Here is a 14,644-nt window from a genome sequence, read left to right as displayed (position 1 = left end):
CTGTTATAAAGCGAAAAATTTACGAACTGGTCGGTGCTACCGGTTTAAATATCAAACGCAGGCAAAATCTATCTACGTCGCCAACCATAAGATTGCAGACTATCGTGCTCTCAAGTAACAGTTCCCAGCCAATAAAATCGAGCACAATTATCAGATGATTTTTCCTCGCTTCCTGCAGTGATAATACTCCTTCGCTTTCACTGAGAACCGTTTGCTAACGTCTTAATTACTCCACGCAAATCTATCATTAATTACTGTTACAGATGTCTGCATTTGTCTTAATCATTTTCACTGTACCGGTTTTGTTGTTAATAACGCTTTATCTTCCGGTAATTATTTGATACTCCTTTAGAAATCAATAATTGATAGCTCAATTTCTTGTTATTCAATTAATATTCCACAGAAACAACAAGAATTGTTAATTCAAAAAATGATATCGAATATGGTGTAATAATAAAATTTGTTATTGATATAAACTGCTTCAATAGGACAATAACAATTTTCACAGTCAAAACAAGACAAATGTCTTTCTTGTTAAATATAAATAGAGGAGAAACATTGTTTTGTATTTTGTTAATAATGCAGCATAAATATTTCCAGGCGGAGGGTGTGACGTCCACCATTTTGGATTTCCATTCAGTAATTTACGTTCGGAATATTCTCTTCCCTCCACTCCCCGAAGCGGTTTCTTGTTTATTTCCTCGAGACCTGTTTGGCAAGCATCGTCGAATAAAATAAAATTATGCAGGTCCTTCGCTATTAACTTATCGGCGAAAACAGTTTCACGGTTTCTGATAAACTCGGGCCAACGAGGAAAAACACACACACACACACACACACACGCTCCTCCGATCAACGTGGGTATCAACGAGCAATTACCGAAAAAACGTCGATCCATTCCTTCGGGACATATAGATAGCATATTAATGAACTGTGATTCATTCGAGTGATCGTGAATCGCCTGTTACAGTACATGTTCGCTCGTAAAAGGGATCGAATCGGGAATATTTTAAATCGGAGAGCTTCGCGATTCTTGACGCCATTATGTCCCGGATCACAGGTTTCAGTAATATTTTTCTGTGGCCGTTACTGCCACAACTGGTCCCAGAATGTGGAACATATCTTTAAACAATGGCCTTCTAATAATAGAGAATCTATATCTTTTTGTTGTACTTTTTGAGTAGAGAAATTCACCGCAGAAAGTATCTGCAGATAATGGCCTATTAGTAACGCACGGTGTGTAGTATATTTTATTTTTGAACAATGTCCTAATAATATATAAAATGTATATTTATTATATTTTTTAAGTAAAGAGGATTGTGGATTTATATTGATACACAGTGTAGCATATTTTTTCGTTAAACGAGGAATATGTTTCACAGAAAGAAAACAGCTAGCGTAATGGTATCAGGTTCGAAAAGTCAGTGGCTCCGCGGCTCGTTTTGCGCGGAGCTTTATGGCTTCTGAAGCCGTTCAGGCCGTGCATATAAATATAGATATACATATATATGCACATAACATGTACATAACAGGCCTTCGCAATCCGATTTCCCTGAAATTCTGCATTCCCGACGACCGTGCGCGTATGAAAGTCTTCAGCCTGTGACACGATCCAGATTTCAGCCAGTCGTGTGCAAAACTAGAATGCAAAAAAGTTGATCAATCGCTAGCCAACCTTACAGCCACTATTTATTATCACTGTTAAAATAATTTTGCCAATAATTCAATTGCTACACCTAGAAGTCGTCTGCAAATTTTAATTTCTCTGTTTTGTCCTAAATTCATAAAATCCGCATTGTAACATTAAGCAGCAGCCAATAGATAAACTCTTAAACATCTCGAAAACAAAGTCTCGGTTTCCAAAGTGTTTCAGGTCATTCTGGTTTCAATGTGCATCAGTAATATACTACTTCTAGGACACCCAGTATACACCGAGTCCTTACGTGTGCTGGTGCACGAGATATTTCAGTTAGCTAGTTACACCAGCCAGTTGTGTTAAGATCACTATCGCAAGGTTGCCGCGGCCGGCTCTTCCACTTGTTACACCTAGTCGTTAACCGTGCACGGTCTCCGTTCGCATGCTCGGCGTTGCTATCCCCTTCTAGGATGAGCTCGCACCATCGGCCAATCCTGATTCCACGGGAATTTCTCTGCTAGTCGGTTTAATTAATTCCTGCGAACCCTCCTCCGAAGGTGTCCTAATTAACTTCGATCTCCTACTTAGTTGTCGCACTTTTATTTTGGATTACAGCATAGGTTGACGACCGTAGTTCCCTTTCTAATCCTCAGGGGTCTGATATTGCCCCATTAAAATCTTCAACTTGCTAGACTTGGTAAAACTCAAGCTACTTACAGTATAACGCAACCAAAATTGCTTATAGCACTAACAATATTTACTGTTCACACTGGATAGAACATTGTGTAGCACAATTGACATTTTATTTTGAGTCGAACAGGTCTGAGAGCTATAGCAGAGTCGTTGAATTGGTCTAAAACGTAGTAGACTGAGTATTAAAAATGTGTAGATCTACCACCGTAGGGTCAAAAGTTTAGTACACCGGTCCAGCAAACTCTTTTTGATGCTCTGCTAACATCTACGTATCGTTGTTTCTTTCCAGCAAATCTGGACATCCTGAACCTCTCGTTGTCTCTGCAGGACTACCACCTCCAGGAGGTCACGTTGTACGCGAAACAAGGAGGAACACTAGGCTCGGCTCTCAGCACGCAGGACATAATGGTTTTGCACAGGCAGGAGGAGCGGAGGCGGCAGCAGGCGAAGCAAGGTGTCTTCTCGTTTGTGTTCAAGAAGTCGAAGGAGTGTTCGTTGAGCACGGACAGCTTAGGTGGTCGAAGCGCATCGCCAGCTAGAAGCGACGAGACTGGGAGAAGCACTAGTCCTCTTCAGCCGCCTGCTAGGCCGCTCAGGAAACGGAGACCTGCTCCGAAACCGCCTGTTCAGGCTCAGCCGGAAGTAAGTTGAGACTGGAGCTCTTATCTCAGCAGAGAGCAGTCTTGCAGAGGCAGAATTTCAGTATTTTTCGATTGGAGAACCTATTTTTGAGCTATTAACGAGACGACGGCGGATCTTTATGAAAAATAAAAATGTTCCATCTGAATCAGGGTTCCGAGGAGAACGCAGGGGACTCCTGCAAGGACAAGGTAGTCATAAGTCACAGCCGCAACAGCAGCGACAGTTCTGGGTACCACGAGGCGTCCGTGTTGAGCGACAACCCGGATTCTGCCGGGAGACTCCCAGAAACCCTTCCCAGAAGAGGCAGGCTGCCGTCAGAGACGCCGAGGAAGTTGGCCCAGACCTCTCAGTCTAGTAAGAGCCTCAGCAATCTGGCTAGCGTGCCTGGTACGCTTTCCCGGGGAATTAGCAGCACCTCGTTGAGTTCTACAGGTAGAATCCCTTCTGTAGTATTCTCCCAGACCCCCTCAGGGTCTCTCCTCATGAATTGTTGATGATGCAACGATTACAATCACGTATTGGAAGTCTGGTTTTATGTACAGGCGTTGCAGTAATGGTACCCGTTATGATTAAACAAATTCAATATTAGGAAAATTCTGTTCGTTTCGTGTTCCTTAGTTAGTTGAAAGTTAAATAACGTTACTTAGTTAGTCATTAAAGGGTTGAGAACTGTGCCAGGCCATCTATACTAACAAATACTGTGTCGTTTGATTGGTTCGTAACTGACACAATCATCTTGGTCCACATACAGTGGCGAGCATATAAATAGGGAAACGTGAAATTAATAATAGTACAAATTTGAATTTGTAATTTTAAATTCAAATGTCAAATTCAAGCTCAAGTTTGTACATCAAAATAAATTAACGACTTCACATTTCCCTATCTGTATGCTCACTACTGTACCTATGTTTAATGCACTCATTGCACTTAATGTTTCCATTGTTCTTTCCAACCCCTGTATGTATAGAATTACTTGTTACCCAATTTTGTGGATGTTCTTGCCCCCCAATTGGTTGCGTACACTAATCATCTTCTCTTCGACAGGTCTGCGAAAGAAAAGAGCAGCACCCCTTCCTCCAGGAGCCAGACCGCTGTCATCAGCAATCTCCACCCAAGCACTGGAGCGTATCGTGGACTCTGAGGAGTCCCTCACCTCGGACATGGATCCTTCGAAGCCCCCATCAGACATCGGCGCACCATCCAAGGCGAACTCTGATATAGAAGAACGTCCAAAAGCTAGCTCAGACATCGGAGTGACCACCGTGGGTACGAAGATCGACTTCGCCAAGCCGAAGTCCCTGGACGTAGACTCGAAGCCTGAGAAAATGCACGTCGAACCGCGTCACAGATCCGGATCCATAAACGTTAAGTTGCCCAGTGACGAGGGGAAGACCGTACCTGTAGAAGACGCTCCCGTAGACGTTAGAGTACCCCGTAAAAGAGGTAAGCTAGTGCATAGTTACGGTAGCATAGAGGACAGCACGCCTTCCTACAGCTTTGTGTCGAGGAATAGCTTCGAGCAGATGATAGAGGAAGGGGAAGGAACGGGAACGATCAGGAGGCAACGGAGCCTGTTTGACCCTGAAAAGTTGAAACTGCACTCCAAGATCGAGGAGTACAAGTACGGTTTAGCTAAGCACGACGAGTCGTTCGAAACCTTTGGCAACCGGTTGCTAAAATCGACGTCCAGGTCTCTGGACCTGGAGAGCAACGATTCCAAGTCGCGTTCTAAGGTGCAGAAGTCTCAGAGCTTCGCTTGCACAAGTACCTCAAGGATCAAGGAGTCACCTAGAAGCGTTGTCCTTCGCGAGAGCTCTAAATCCTCGAGCCAGCACTCGTTTAGGGCCCAAAATAGGTTGATCAAAATGCAGACGATGCTGGACCTGGACAATATATCAACGGATGTAGAAAATATGCCCGAGTGCGGAGTGCTAGAGGATAGATTCACCCCTGGGAAGCTGCACTCTGGCAACTACATCTGTGACGATAATTGTCAAGCTAAGGCTTTGAAGCACAGCTTGAGCTTTCAGAACTGCATCAAGCTGAAGGACACGAAAATAGTGAGCACTTTCGAGAAACCAAGTTCGTTGAGCCGCAGCTTCTGCGTCAGAAATGGTAGATCAGACTCGGTAGAGAATAGACAACCTAAGTTAGGTAATGTGAGCACCACCAAGTGCCACAATGGTTCCATTTTCTCTAGTCTCAACATGGACTCCTTCGAAGACACCCTAGACAGCCATAGGTCCAACCCTTCGGCTCCTCCTCTTAGCAACTTGCAGATTTTTGCAATTTCTACTAAACCCTTAGACATTCCAGTGATCACCATGGATTCGATTCCCAGTAATGTCGATAAATTGCCATCCCTTCCTATTATTCAACACAGCGAGTGCAAGATAGAGTCAGAAAAGAAGCTGAGCATCTTAGAACCTCCTCCGCCAGGTCTAGTTAGCAGAGAGGAGTCCACAGAGAGTTGGAACAAATTCTTGGTCCAGCTGAATTCCATTTTGGAGAGCCGGGTTGGCGAATTCGTGTAGACGAGACCAGAAGTTTTCTTTTTATATTTCCGTTCCATCCCCTGCTAAGACACTGCGTTACGAAACGTTTTCATAGAAGTAGATAGTCAAGCAGAAGTATACCGCTACCACCAAAAGCTGAATTGGATTCTTGCATGCTCTTACAATATTGCACCCAATTGCACGACCAAAATTCTCTTTCTTTTTTATTTTGACAAAATGCTCCACCAATCACTTGCTTGCTAATTTCGCCTATAGGTGACGGTTTCTCTTTTTCTTTTTTTCCTCTGAGTACAGTTGGAGAACCCGTTCCACTTCCCAAGCCTAGAAAAACCTCCACCAGCAGTAACACATCGGTGAGGCCACAAGTATTGAAACGCAAGCTAGCACCACCTTTCCCGTCGAGTAGAAAGCCAATCGCGAGCAGTATAGTGGACCATTTGGCTCCTGCATACTCCAGCAGCGAGACCACTGGCAGTGACGCGAGTTCGAACGTCCTCCCTGTGACGTCTGCTAGCAGCAACAGCGTTGACTCTAGCAGAAGAAGCTCCGCCAGGTCTGATCAGACAGTTGAGAAACTGGAAATTGCCTCTGCTTGCTCTGTCAGCGAGGATGAGATGTTCTTTACCCCTACAGCTGATCAGAGTCTGGCAACCTTTGATTATGATTCACTAACATTAGAAGAGAAGCATGAGGAGGAGGGTGCGATGACCAACATGCCTTCGAAGAAGCAAAATAGCATCGCTAAGATATCATCCTTGGATCACAACTCGATAACATCAGAACAGAAGGATGAGGAGGAGGGTACGATGACTAAAATGCTTTCGAAGAATCAGACTTCCATCCATAAAACATCCTTCGACTGCAGCTCGATAACATCAGAAGAGAAGGATGAGGAGGATGATACAATAACCCGAATGCCATCACAACAGCAAATCAAACAGAGTCCCTCGACACCGAAGAAGGCTGCTGACCAAGAAAAGAAACTGTGTGCAGTGATTTCAACCATGCCCAAGTGCAAACACCTCGATGACCTGGCAGAGAGCAAAGGAAGCTTGTTGTTCAAGAAAAGGCGTGCTGAGATGAAAGCAAACGTTAGTAGTACAAGCAGTGAGAATGGGGAAGGTGCGAGAAGACCGAGGATTCCTAGAACAGCGTCGAAGTCGAACGATTTCGAGACCAACCCTCTAGGAAAGCAAAAGAGGCATTTCACGTCGCACGCGGAGGACTTCACGTTCGCTTTGAATCTGAATGTGGCGTCTAACCTTGGGAATCTCGCTCAGCATCCAGGGGACGAGGACGTTGGTCTCCAGGGTGAGGGTGGAGGAATATCAAGTTGCGGATTGGGTGCACCAGGTGCATGTTGCAAGTCACTAACAGGGTTGTGTTGGACGTACACTTTGCTCTCTTGAAATCTCTCTAAGAATCATTCCAAACATTGTAGTTTAAAATCTTCTGAGACTTCGGGATGTTTGGAGTGAATTCAACTAGCGTGTTCTTTGAATTTTTTGGTGTTTTGAAGATAAGTTGTATAAAATACTTTCATGTAGTTGTTAGTTGTACAGGGTCTATTAATCAGGGTGAATTGTTTGAACTTGAAAACTAAACCAAAATCTCAGTTTCTTTATTTAAGGGGGGATTCTCGTGTAAAGCAGGAAAATCGACTGATATTTGAACTTTTTTTTTTTCTAGAAGACTAGAAGAGAGTTATCTTGCACATCCATTTAAAAACTATAGTTTCGAGAAAAACGTGTCTAAAGTTTTGTACTGACACTGCTTTTATTTTCTTACAATCGTCATAATTTTGGCATTTCAATGAATTTCAGTATCAAATTCAGGGAAAGCATTTTTAAGGTGTTATACTTTTATTTTTGGACCAGTTACACGAGAATCTCTCGTTAAAACACTAATCGAACACTACATTTTCTTATTTCTATAGTAGTGAATACTCAAATTTCTATTGCATTTTCACAAACAGATGCCAACCTCTCAGAGACTGACGTCTTACTGCAGAAGGTATCGGACACACTGTCCAACTCTCTACCAGTTCCAAGCTCCAACCAAGTACCTGCCAAGAGGTTCGTTGCTCCTGTCGAGACCAAGTCAAAGCCAGCAGATATTCCCAAAGAAATAATTCCCTCTAATAAGAAGACCTTGATCGAAGAAGACTCGAAGCAACAGAACAACGACTTCACAGACAGTACAATAGTGAACACCAGCACACCGAACCAGACGGTCGGTTCACAGCAGGACACATCAGACTACGTATCAGCAGCCGATGAGGATTTGTCCATCGCAGATTGGGAGTATCAGCTCCCAGCACCGCCTAGTGCCTTCAGGGACTCCAATTCGCCAGTGTTTGAGAACTATGATGAAGTAATTTCGTCGCCTGAATCGTTTAGGGATTCAGAGCTGAAGGACCACGTTGAGCACTTGGACAGGAATCAGAGAACCGGTTTGAACCAGCCAGCACCGAAGAGCAAAAATAGCTTCGAAGAAACCAAAAAGGATGCAAAAGAAGAGAAACATCATGCACAGTTGAAATTAATGGACTCCAACTTGAAGAAAGTGATGATATCCGAGTTGGAGAACAAGATAGGTACGTTGCCCCAGAATCCGAAGGACTTTGATTCGAAGAAGACTACAGATAGCTCCTCTACACCCAAGATAGCTCCTATAGACAATACGCTGTCAAATTTTACTATCACCACCTATACTAGGCAGAAAAGTTTGAATATATTTGAGGAGGTGGAGAAACAGTCTCAGGAGAAGAATGAGAGGTTCATCAAGTCCTTTGCAACCCTTTCCAGGAACAAAAATGGCAAAGATGAGGTGGAGGATAAAGCTGCGAAGGATTTTAGTGTTGGTACTTTGCAGAGAAGGACGAAGGTGGAGGACACCGGTGATAGAAAGCTGGAACCAAAGACAAATACTGAGACTCTGCACAGGTGGCAGTCTGGTAACGAGAAGAGCAACATACAGAGGTCCAAGAGCTATGTTTCTGTATGCGATAAAATCAAGTTCCAAGAGACCATGGAAGAGGATGAGGACGAGGATGTCAGGAATAGTAAAAACGTTAAGATGAGCGATGCCAGTCTGAAGAAGGCCACGAGCATTAGTAACCTAAGTGCACCCAAGGGCAACGAGAAGTTCTCACAGTGGAGGGACAACATCCTGAAGCGGCAAGAGGAACCTACCAAAGAGAAGCAACTGCAGTCTTTACAGGTACATGAATATCGAGTCCTTGGTAAGATGAACTATTCTTGTAACGTTGACCTTGTTTTTCCAGGTACTGAAAAGCATTTTGCCGCAGTTGAAGAGTGCTCAACAGGCGGAGGAAAATGTGCCCAAAGAATCTGATGATGTAGTATTACCTGAGAAAGCAAGGTGAGTTAGCGACCCTTTAAAAGGATCAGCGTTTAGGTTAGTAAAGCTAGTAAATAGGTTAGTTAACCTCACTGTTAGTAAAGCTAGTAATAGGTTAGTTAACCTCACTCTTAGTAAACCTAGTAGAACAGTTAATCGCACTTTTAATACAACGTCTTCATGCAAAATAAATTTATTTCAGACCTGAGACTACGTCTAACGAACATTCGATCGATTCGAATGTAGCGTCGGCTTGTACCGATAAGAAATCCGAACCAGAAACGAAGAAAGCACCGCCAGTAACCAGCACAAAACGATACATCTACTCCGGACCGCCAGCCATAAATTTAGGCAGCTGGTCAGAGCGACCGAGTCACAACATCCACATAAAAAGGGACGCAGAACCTAAGTTAGGTGTGCCCAAGACCATCAACAGAACCATTGTAAATATAAACGGCACCAGGGACGAGAGAGACGGCCCGAGTGACCACGACGACCACAAACAACCTCAAACCGTCCTGGACAAGAGCAGAAAGATCGCAGCTACATCTTTAGAAAGGAGAGAGCCTAACGAGCTAGCGAAAAAGCTAATCACGCATACAACAGCGACGGGCTTCAAGAAACCAGTATTGAACAAGGTCCATGTTGATCCTAAGCCAGTGGTAACCGGGGTGGAGCTGAAGAAGAGCTCTGCAGACAGCAAGCAGGAGGATGTTGTTATCGATACTACTCCTGTGAACTTCAAGGAGCTGACTAAAGCCTTTGGCCAGGACGTCACTCTTCGACCTAAGCCAAAACGGAACATACTAAATCGGCGCTCGGACCTCCAGCTTGAAAACAATTTTCCCAACTGTGCGAAGGTCAACGGTAGCAACGATCATCTGACTAACGGCAGCCAAGACTCTCTGAAACCCAAGAGGTTCACCACGGTAGTAGGTCTACAACCTCACAATCAAGCTCCTCTCAGAAATGGCTTCAATCTAAAGAACGATCAGTCCCTGCCTATCGTCAAGGGTTTCAAGATTTCAAACGGGGACCAGAACAACCATAACAAAGAGCTTCCAAGGGAGTCGTCTGTCCCCCAACCACCTAGGCCACCCACGATGCCTGTTATAACGGGTGTCACCTTGAAAAGTGCCAGGCCCAAATCTATGCCTGTCCAGGTGGACTCGAGGGACGTGTTGTTGGAGTCGATTCGGAACTTTGGAGGTCGCGGGAACCTGAAGAGCGTAAGCATACTCATGTGAACATGTCGCATTTGTATGGGGTCCTTCGAGAAAGTGACTGGAAAGGGGGTGAAGGAGGAAGTGAAGCACTGGATGCTAGAAAATAGTCTCAATTCAGCTTCGAATTTCAGTAAAGTTTTGAGAAAGTACATTTTTAAGTGTGCAAGTATATTGCACACTTTGTTCTGAAAGATTCTTTTTTAGCAAGTTCATTGGTTCATTTTGCTTAGACGAGAGGTTTGCACAGATGCGCGCAACGCTAACGAGAATTTATGGTTGCAGGCTACGGAAAGAGATTAAGTGCCTTCCCAACGGCGGACCGTTCGAACTAATTTGCAAACGATGATTATCATTGTTGCAGTGATTCAAATCCACGCCGATGTTCCTCAATATTCGTTTCGAATATCGTCAGAAGATGGTGGCGAACACCGTACCGAAGATGGCTTGGTGCTCTTGTTTAAAGCAGTAGCGAATGAATCATGCGATCGAGGGGTTTATTTATGCGTTTTGTTGTTTTGTTCTTGCTGGGGATCATTCGCGTGTAAATATCGTGTGTAAAAAGAGAGGATGGACGGGGCCTAGTAAGAAGAAAGAAGCGTTGCCGTTAACAATGGCCGAGAGTGTACATAGAACGTGTAAAGTTTTCAATAATACAGGGGAAGGGAGAGTCTTCGTATTATCGTGTCCAAATAGTCAACGAACCTGTCCCCCGGGTCGTTCGAAACGTGTTTGCTCATTACACGACGCAGTCCACGCGGTTTTTCTTTGTTAAGTTTTTCCTTTTACATTCTAGTTCGCTCAACCGTGCTGTTCTAACTTAAAAACAAAAAAAAACAGGAACGATAAGAAGGAACCGTTAGATCCAAACGGTTGAGAGTCCACGTTGACTAACACACGTCCTAATCAATACAATTAACATTTAAGTTTCTATCACTGGGACCAAAGGTGACGTCTTTTATTTTATGTACCCGTACAACGAATCTAGATACAGCGTAGGGTGTGTGTGTAGAACTCGGATTAGCGTTCTTTTCTCTTCTCTTTTTTTTTTCTTTTTGTTTTTTCCTTTCGAAGAAATAATCTGGTCAGTCGTAGGATGATAATCTGTATGATGGTAATCTGGTTGAGTGTTTCGGTGTGTATGACAGTGGTTCTAATTTATGTTCGTTTGGTACAACGAAGAATTATTTAACGACTTAACGTTTTCTGTTTCTACATCGTTCGCACAGAACCGCCGAAGGCAATTGTTTCGAATGTGTTTTACAGTTACCGTATAACGCGATTCGAGCATGTTGAATGGAAAAAAAAATATAATTGTTGCGTTGATGTTTCGTTGAAGACGACGTGTTGTTTTAAAGAAGGGATTATTTGTCGTTAGTCAGGAAACCCGAGGAACGTTCGTTTGTTTTATGAATTCGAATTATGGGAATGCTTTGCGGCGAGTGGCAATCACCGTATTATAAACGTTCGTCGTACTGTAAATAGTATGTACTGTCAATATTGTATTTAATACTTTACTTACGTCAACAAATATAATAATACGCCGACAATCCTATTTATATACGTTATCACTTACAGTTCCATTAAAGTTGTACCAGAAAAAGTTTGAAAACATCGGTTTTTCATTCCGTTATCTCATTAACAAACAGGTAAAGCTAAAACCGTATCCCGAAATTCCTAGAACTTACAACAGCTATTTCAAATTTATTAAACTGATTGCCTTGATATTTGAATTACAGTAAAGTCTGAACTATCAATCTGAATTATTGAGATTATAAAGGATATGTGGAATTATTTAATACATTTATTTCTTTGGGTATATGCTATAAAAGAAATGGCTAAAAATTTGGATGGACACATTCTCATTATTTTTATAAAGTAATGTGAAATAGTCACTTTCAGTGCCTCGTAATCCTAGTGTTAAAGAAAGGAATGAAAACAGAGTCTGACATATGTGTAAATATTTTAATTGTAGAAAAAAATACGCTGATACAATGGCATCCCTAACATTAAATATTATTTATTGTCGGCATTTTGTACAGTAGCACCCACCTCCTATAAGGACGCAAATCCGGTAATTTGTTCATCATGTATATGTCAAATATACAACGTCGAGAATTAACATCTTAAAAACTAGTTCATAGGCACCGTGAAATAATCTGGTTTACGAGCTAAGTATCTGTATAAATAGATTGCTATCGCAATGAAAGATCTAAACATGTATTGCCACCGATGGATCACAGATTCGGGGCAGCCCCCATCGTGAAAAAATATTCTCGGTACAACAGTTGAACAGCACCAGGTACAGGTACGTTATCCACCTTATAATTGCACTAACGGTAATTGAAAAAGAGATCTCGTATTGTCATGTTCGTAGAAAGGCTTTGTTCCTCGCAAAAGGTCACCTAGTATACTCATAGTAATAACAACTATCCATCCTACTCCTATTATTTTAAATTTATAACGTAGAAGTTTAGCGGATAGTCATATCGTGAATGTATTTTAAGCATTTTCTTTTCGAAAAGCAGGGTATAGTATTGTAGACGTTGATTAATTGTCAGGTATTGGAGTATTGCAATTTCCATGCCACAATTTTGTTTCTGAATCGCATCTGGAATAGTTTCCAAACACGTCCGCGTAGCCACGGTCCCTCCACCATGTACACAGCTGCCTGTTCCAACCACAATCAATGGTGTGGATCAACTCGGGCCTTTCCATTCCTAAAAGCGTATAGAAATCTTGGTCTCCCAAGTGTCCCTGTAAAACAGATTCCCAAATCAATAATCTATAACAGCAAATGCAATAATAAAATTAATATTGACTACCTTGAAGTGATACTTCTCGGTCATTGCGTCGACAGTATCCTTTTTAACAATCTCATTGTAAACAGAAGAGTTCCGCAATCTATTCAAGTTAAAAAGTACTACCCCGCTGTTGTAACCAGGGTATCCGCCCGATCGAGAAGGCTCTCCAAACAAAGTATTGGGGTGTTTGTTACGATATAGATACAAAACATGTCTGTAAACTGGAGTGAGTTCCGGAGCCAGACCAAACAGGGCCTGGTCCCCAAAACTGTTAAATTCCTCGAAAAGTTCCTTGATGTCTTTACGAAATTTCGTATCAGCATCAAACATTGCTGCAACGCTTTGCTCCATTGGAGCTATCCGATGCAAACCCAGGGACAGGAAGAATAACGCATCCGAGTAATAAGTTCCTGGCTTACTGCTGAAATGTGGAGACATCACCGATACAATGTCTTCCAGCTGCGATGCCAGTTCATGGACGTCATAATATTGCACCTGAAATGAAAAACCTTGTTAACGTAATTCTTCCAATGAATTTCATAGAATATATTATCTGCACCTTCATAAATTTTCCTGTGGATAACAAAACTCCATCTAAAACGTTCTCCGCGACGTCTTTGCTGTCGTCGTCGGTTATTACGTGGAACACAATGTCAACGGAGGATAGTCTAAGCAAAGACTCCGCAAAAATCTCGAACTTCCGCTTCATTGGCGAGTTGCTAGCAACTTTAGTGAATATGCACCATACGTTGTAGTAAACCTCTTCAACCCTTTCAACCTCGAGGAAGGCTTCGGGAATTTCCTCCTCCCCGAAACTGCTCGACCTTGCAGTCGAAGTAGTTTCATGGTCTGGGGCAGTGTGCGCCGACCAATGTTTACCATTTGATGTTTGATAACCATACAACAGCACCAGAATCACGGCCAGAACTGTCAGGTTGATCAGCACCTTGCGTAGCAAGAGCATTTAATTATCCATTCATGATCAAGGTTCCTCTGTGCTGCGTATCTCTCATTCGGAGCACACGAGTGTCGTCGAACAATGTCAGAAACTAGTCCGAACGAGTACTAGACATCGCACTTTTTTCATTACAAGTTCCGTATACGTGGTTGAATGAAAATTTTGACACCTGTCAAGCATAAAAATCGAGGTCGTAACTCGACAATCTCGGAAAAACGAAGGTCGTTGCAGGTTATGTGTACAAAGGAAAATCACGACACAAACAGTTGCCGAAATGTAGGATCTCTGGATCGATCCAATAGATTCAAAACAAAAACAATGTGATCGAGATCACAGACTTAAGATTAGTACAGACATTGCATGCAATGCATTTTTCTGCCTATGGTTCTGAATTACCGACTCTGAAGAAAATGCTTTGACCAGAAAGGAAGTGAGAGTGCTCACGCCCGGGATTTTAATGTCTCCGGTAGAGTGCTGCCCCCTATTCTAATTTTTAGCCTGGACCAGAACCTGCATCATCTTTTTAGCCTGGACCAGAACCTGCATCATCTTTTTAGCCTGGACCAGAACCTGCATCATCTTTTTAGCCTGGACCAGAACCTGCATCATTAGCAGCGGATTCCAAATAATGCCAGAGTGGATGCTACTTCTATGTTAAATGAGGCTCTTCTATGTAGACTCTGGTAGACTCTGATCCAGCCTAAAAGATGATGCAGGCTCTAATACAGGCTATAAAGATGATGCAGGTTCTGGTCCAGGCTAAAAAGATGATGCAGGTTCTGTTCCAGACTAAGAAGATGATGCAGGAA

General features: G+C 42.9%; 2 protein-coding genes across 7 annotated transcripts in view; one reads left to right on the top strand and one right to left on the bottom strand.

The window, feature by feature from the left end:
* LOC143358595 (uncharacterized) overlaps positions 1-11,628 on the top strand; it is a 101,434-nt gene extending 89,806 nt beyond the window's left edge. For 4 of the 6 annotated variants that reach the window (XM_076795851.1, XM_076795855.1, XM_076795856.1 and 1 more), the window contains 8 exons: positions 2,619-2,971; positions 3,121-3,403; positions 4,016-4,414; positions 5,782-6,840; positions 7,463-8,709; positions 8,774-8,871; positions 9,053-10,079; positions 10,359-11,628. In XM_076795851.1, the coding sequence (XP_076651966.1) occupies positions 2,619-2,971; positions 3,121-3,403; positions 4,016-4,414; positions 5,782-6,840; positions 7,463-8,709; positions 8,774-8,871; positions 9,053-10,079; positions 10,359-10,376 (4,484 nt within the window). In that variant the 3' untranslated portion in view covers positions 10,377-11,628. The remainder of the gene's footprint in view (positions 1-2,618; positions 2,972-3,120; positions 3,404-4,015; positions 4,415-5,781; positions 6,841-7,462; positions 8,710-8,773; positions 8,872-9,052; positions 10,080-10,358) is intronic. The other 2 variants (XM_076795852.1, XM_076795857.1) reach the window with 2 other exon arrangements.
* A 396-nt stretch (positions 11,629-12,024) lies between these two features.
* Xxylt (Xyloside xylosyltransferase) lies at positions 12,025-14,257 on the bottom strand. The gene is made up of 3 exons (XM_076797083.1): positions 13,437-14,257; positions 12,899-13,372; positions 12,025-12,830 (listed from the first exon to the last, which is right to left on the bottom strand). The coding sequence occupies exons 1-3, from the start codon at positions 13,839-13,841 to the stop codon at positions 12,624-12,626; spliced, it is 1,086 nt and encodes a 361-aa protein (XP_076653198.1). The 5' UTR covers positions 13,842-14,257; the 3' UTR covers positions 12,025-12,623.
* Between the last annotated feature and the right edge of the window lie 387 nt (positions 14,258-14,644).

The sequence above is a fragment of the Halictus rubicundus genome, chromosome 11 (assembly GCF_050948215.1).
Source record: "Halictus rubicundus isolate RS-2024b chromosome 11, iyHalRubi1_principal, whole genome shotgun sequence".
In the NCBI taxonomy this organism is placed as follows: Eukaryota; Metazoa; Arthropoda; class Insecta; order Hymenoptera; family Halictidae; genus Halictus; species Halictus rubicundus.
Note: the sequence above shows the minus strand (reverse complement) of the source record. Positions and strands in the feature narration are given on the sequence as shown.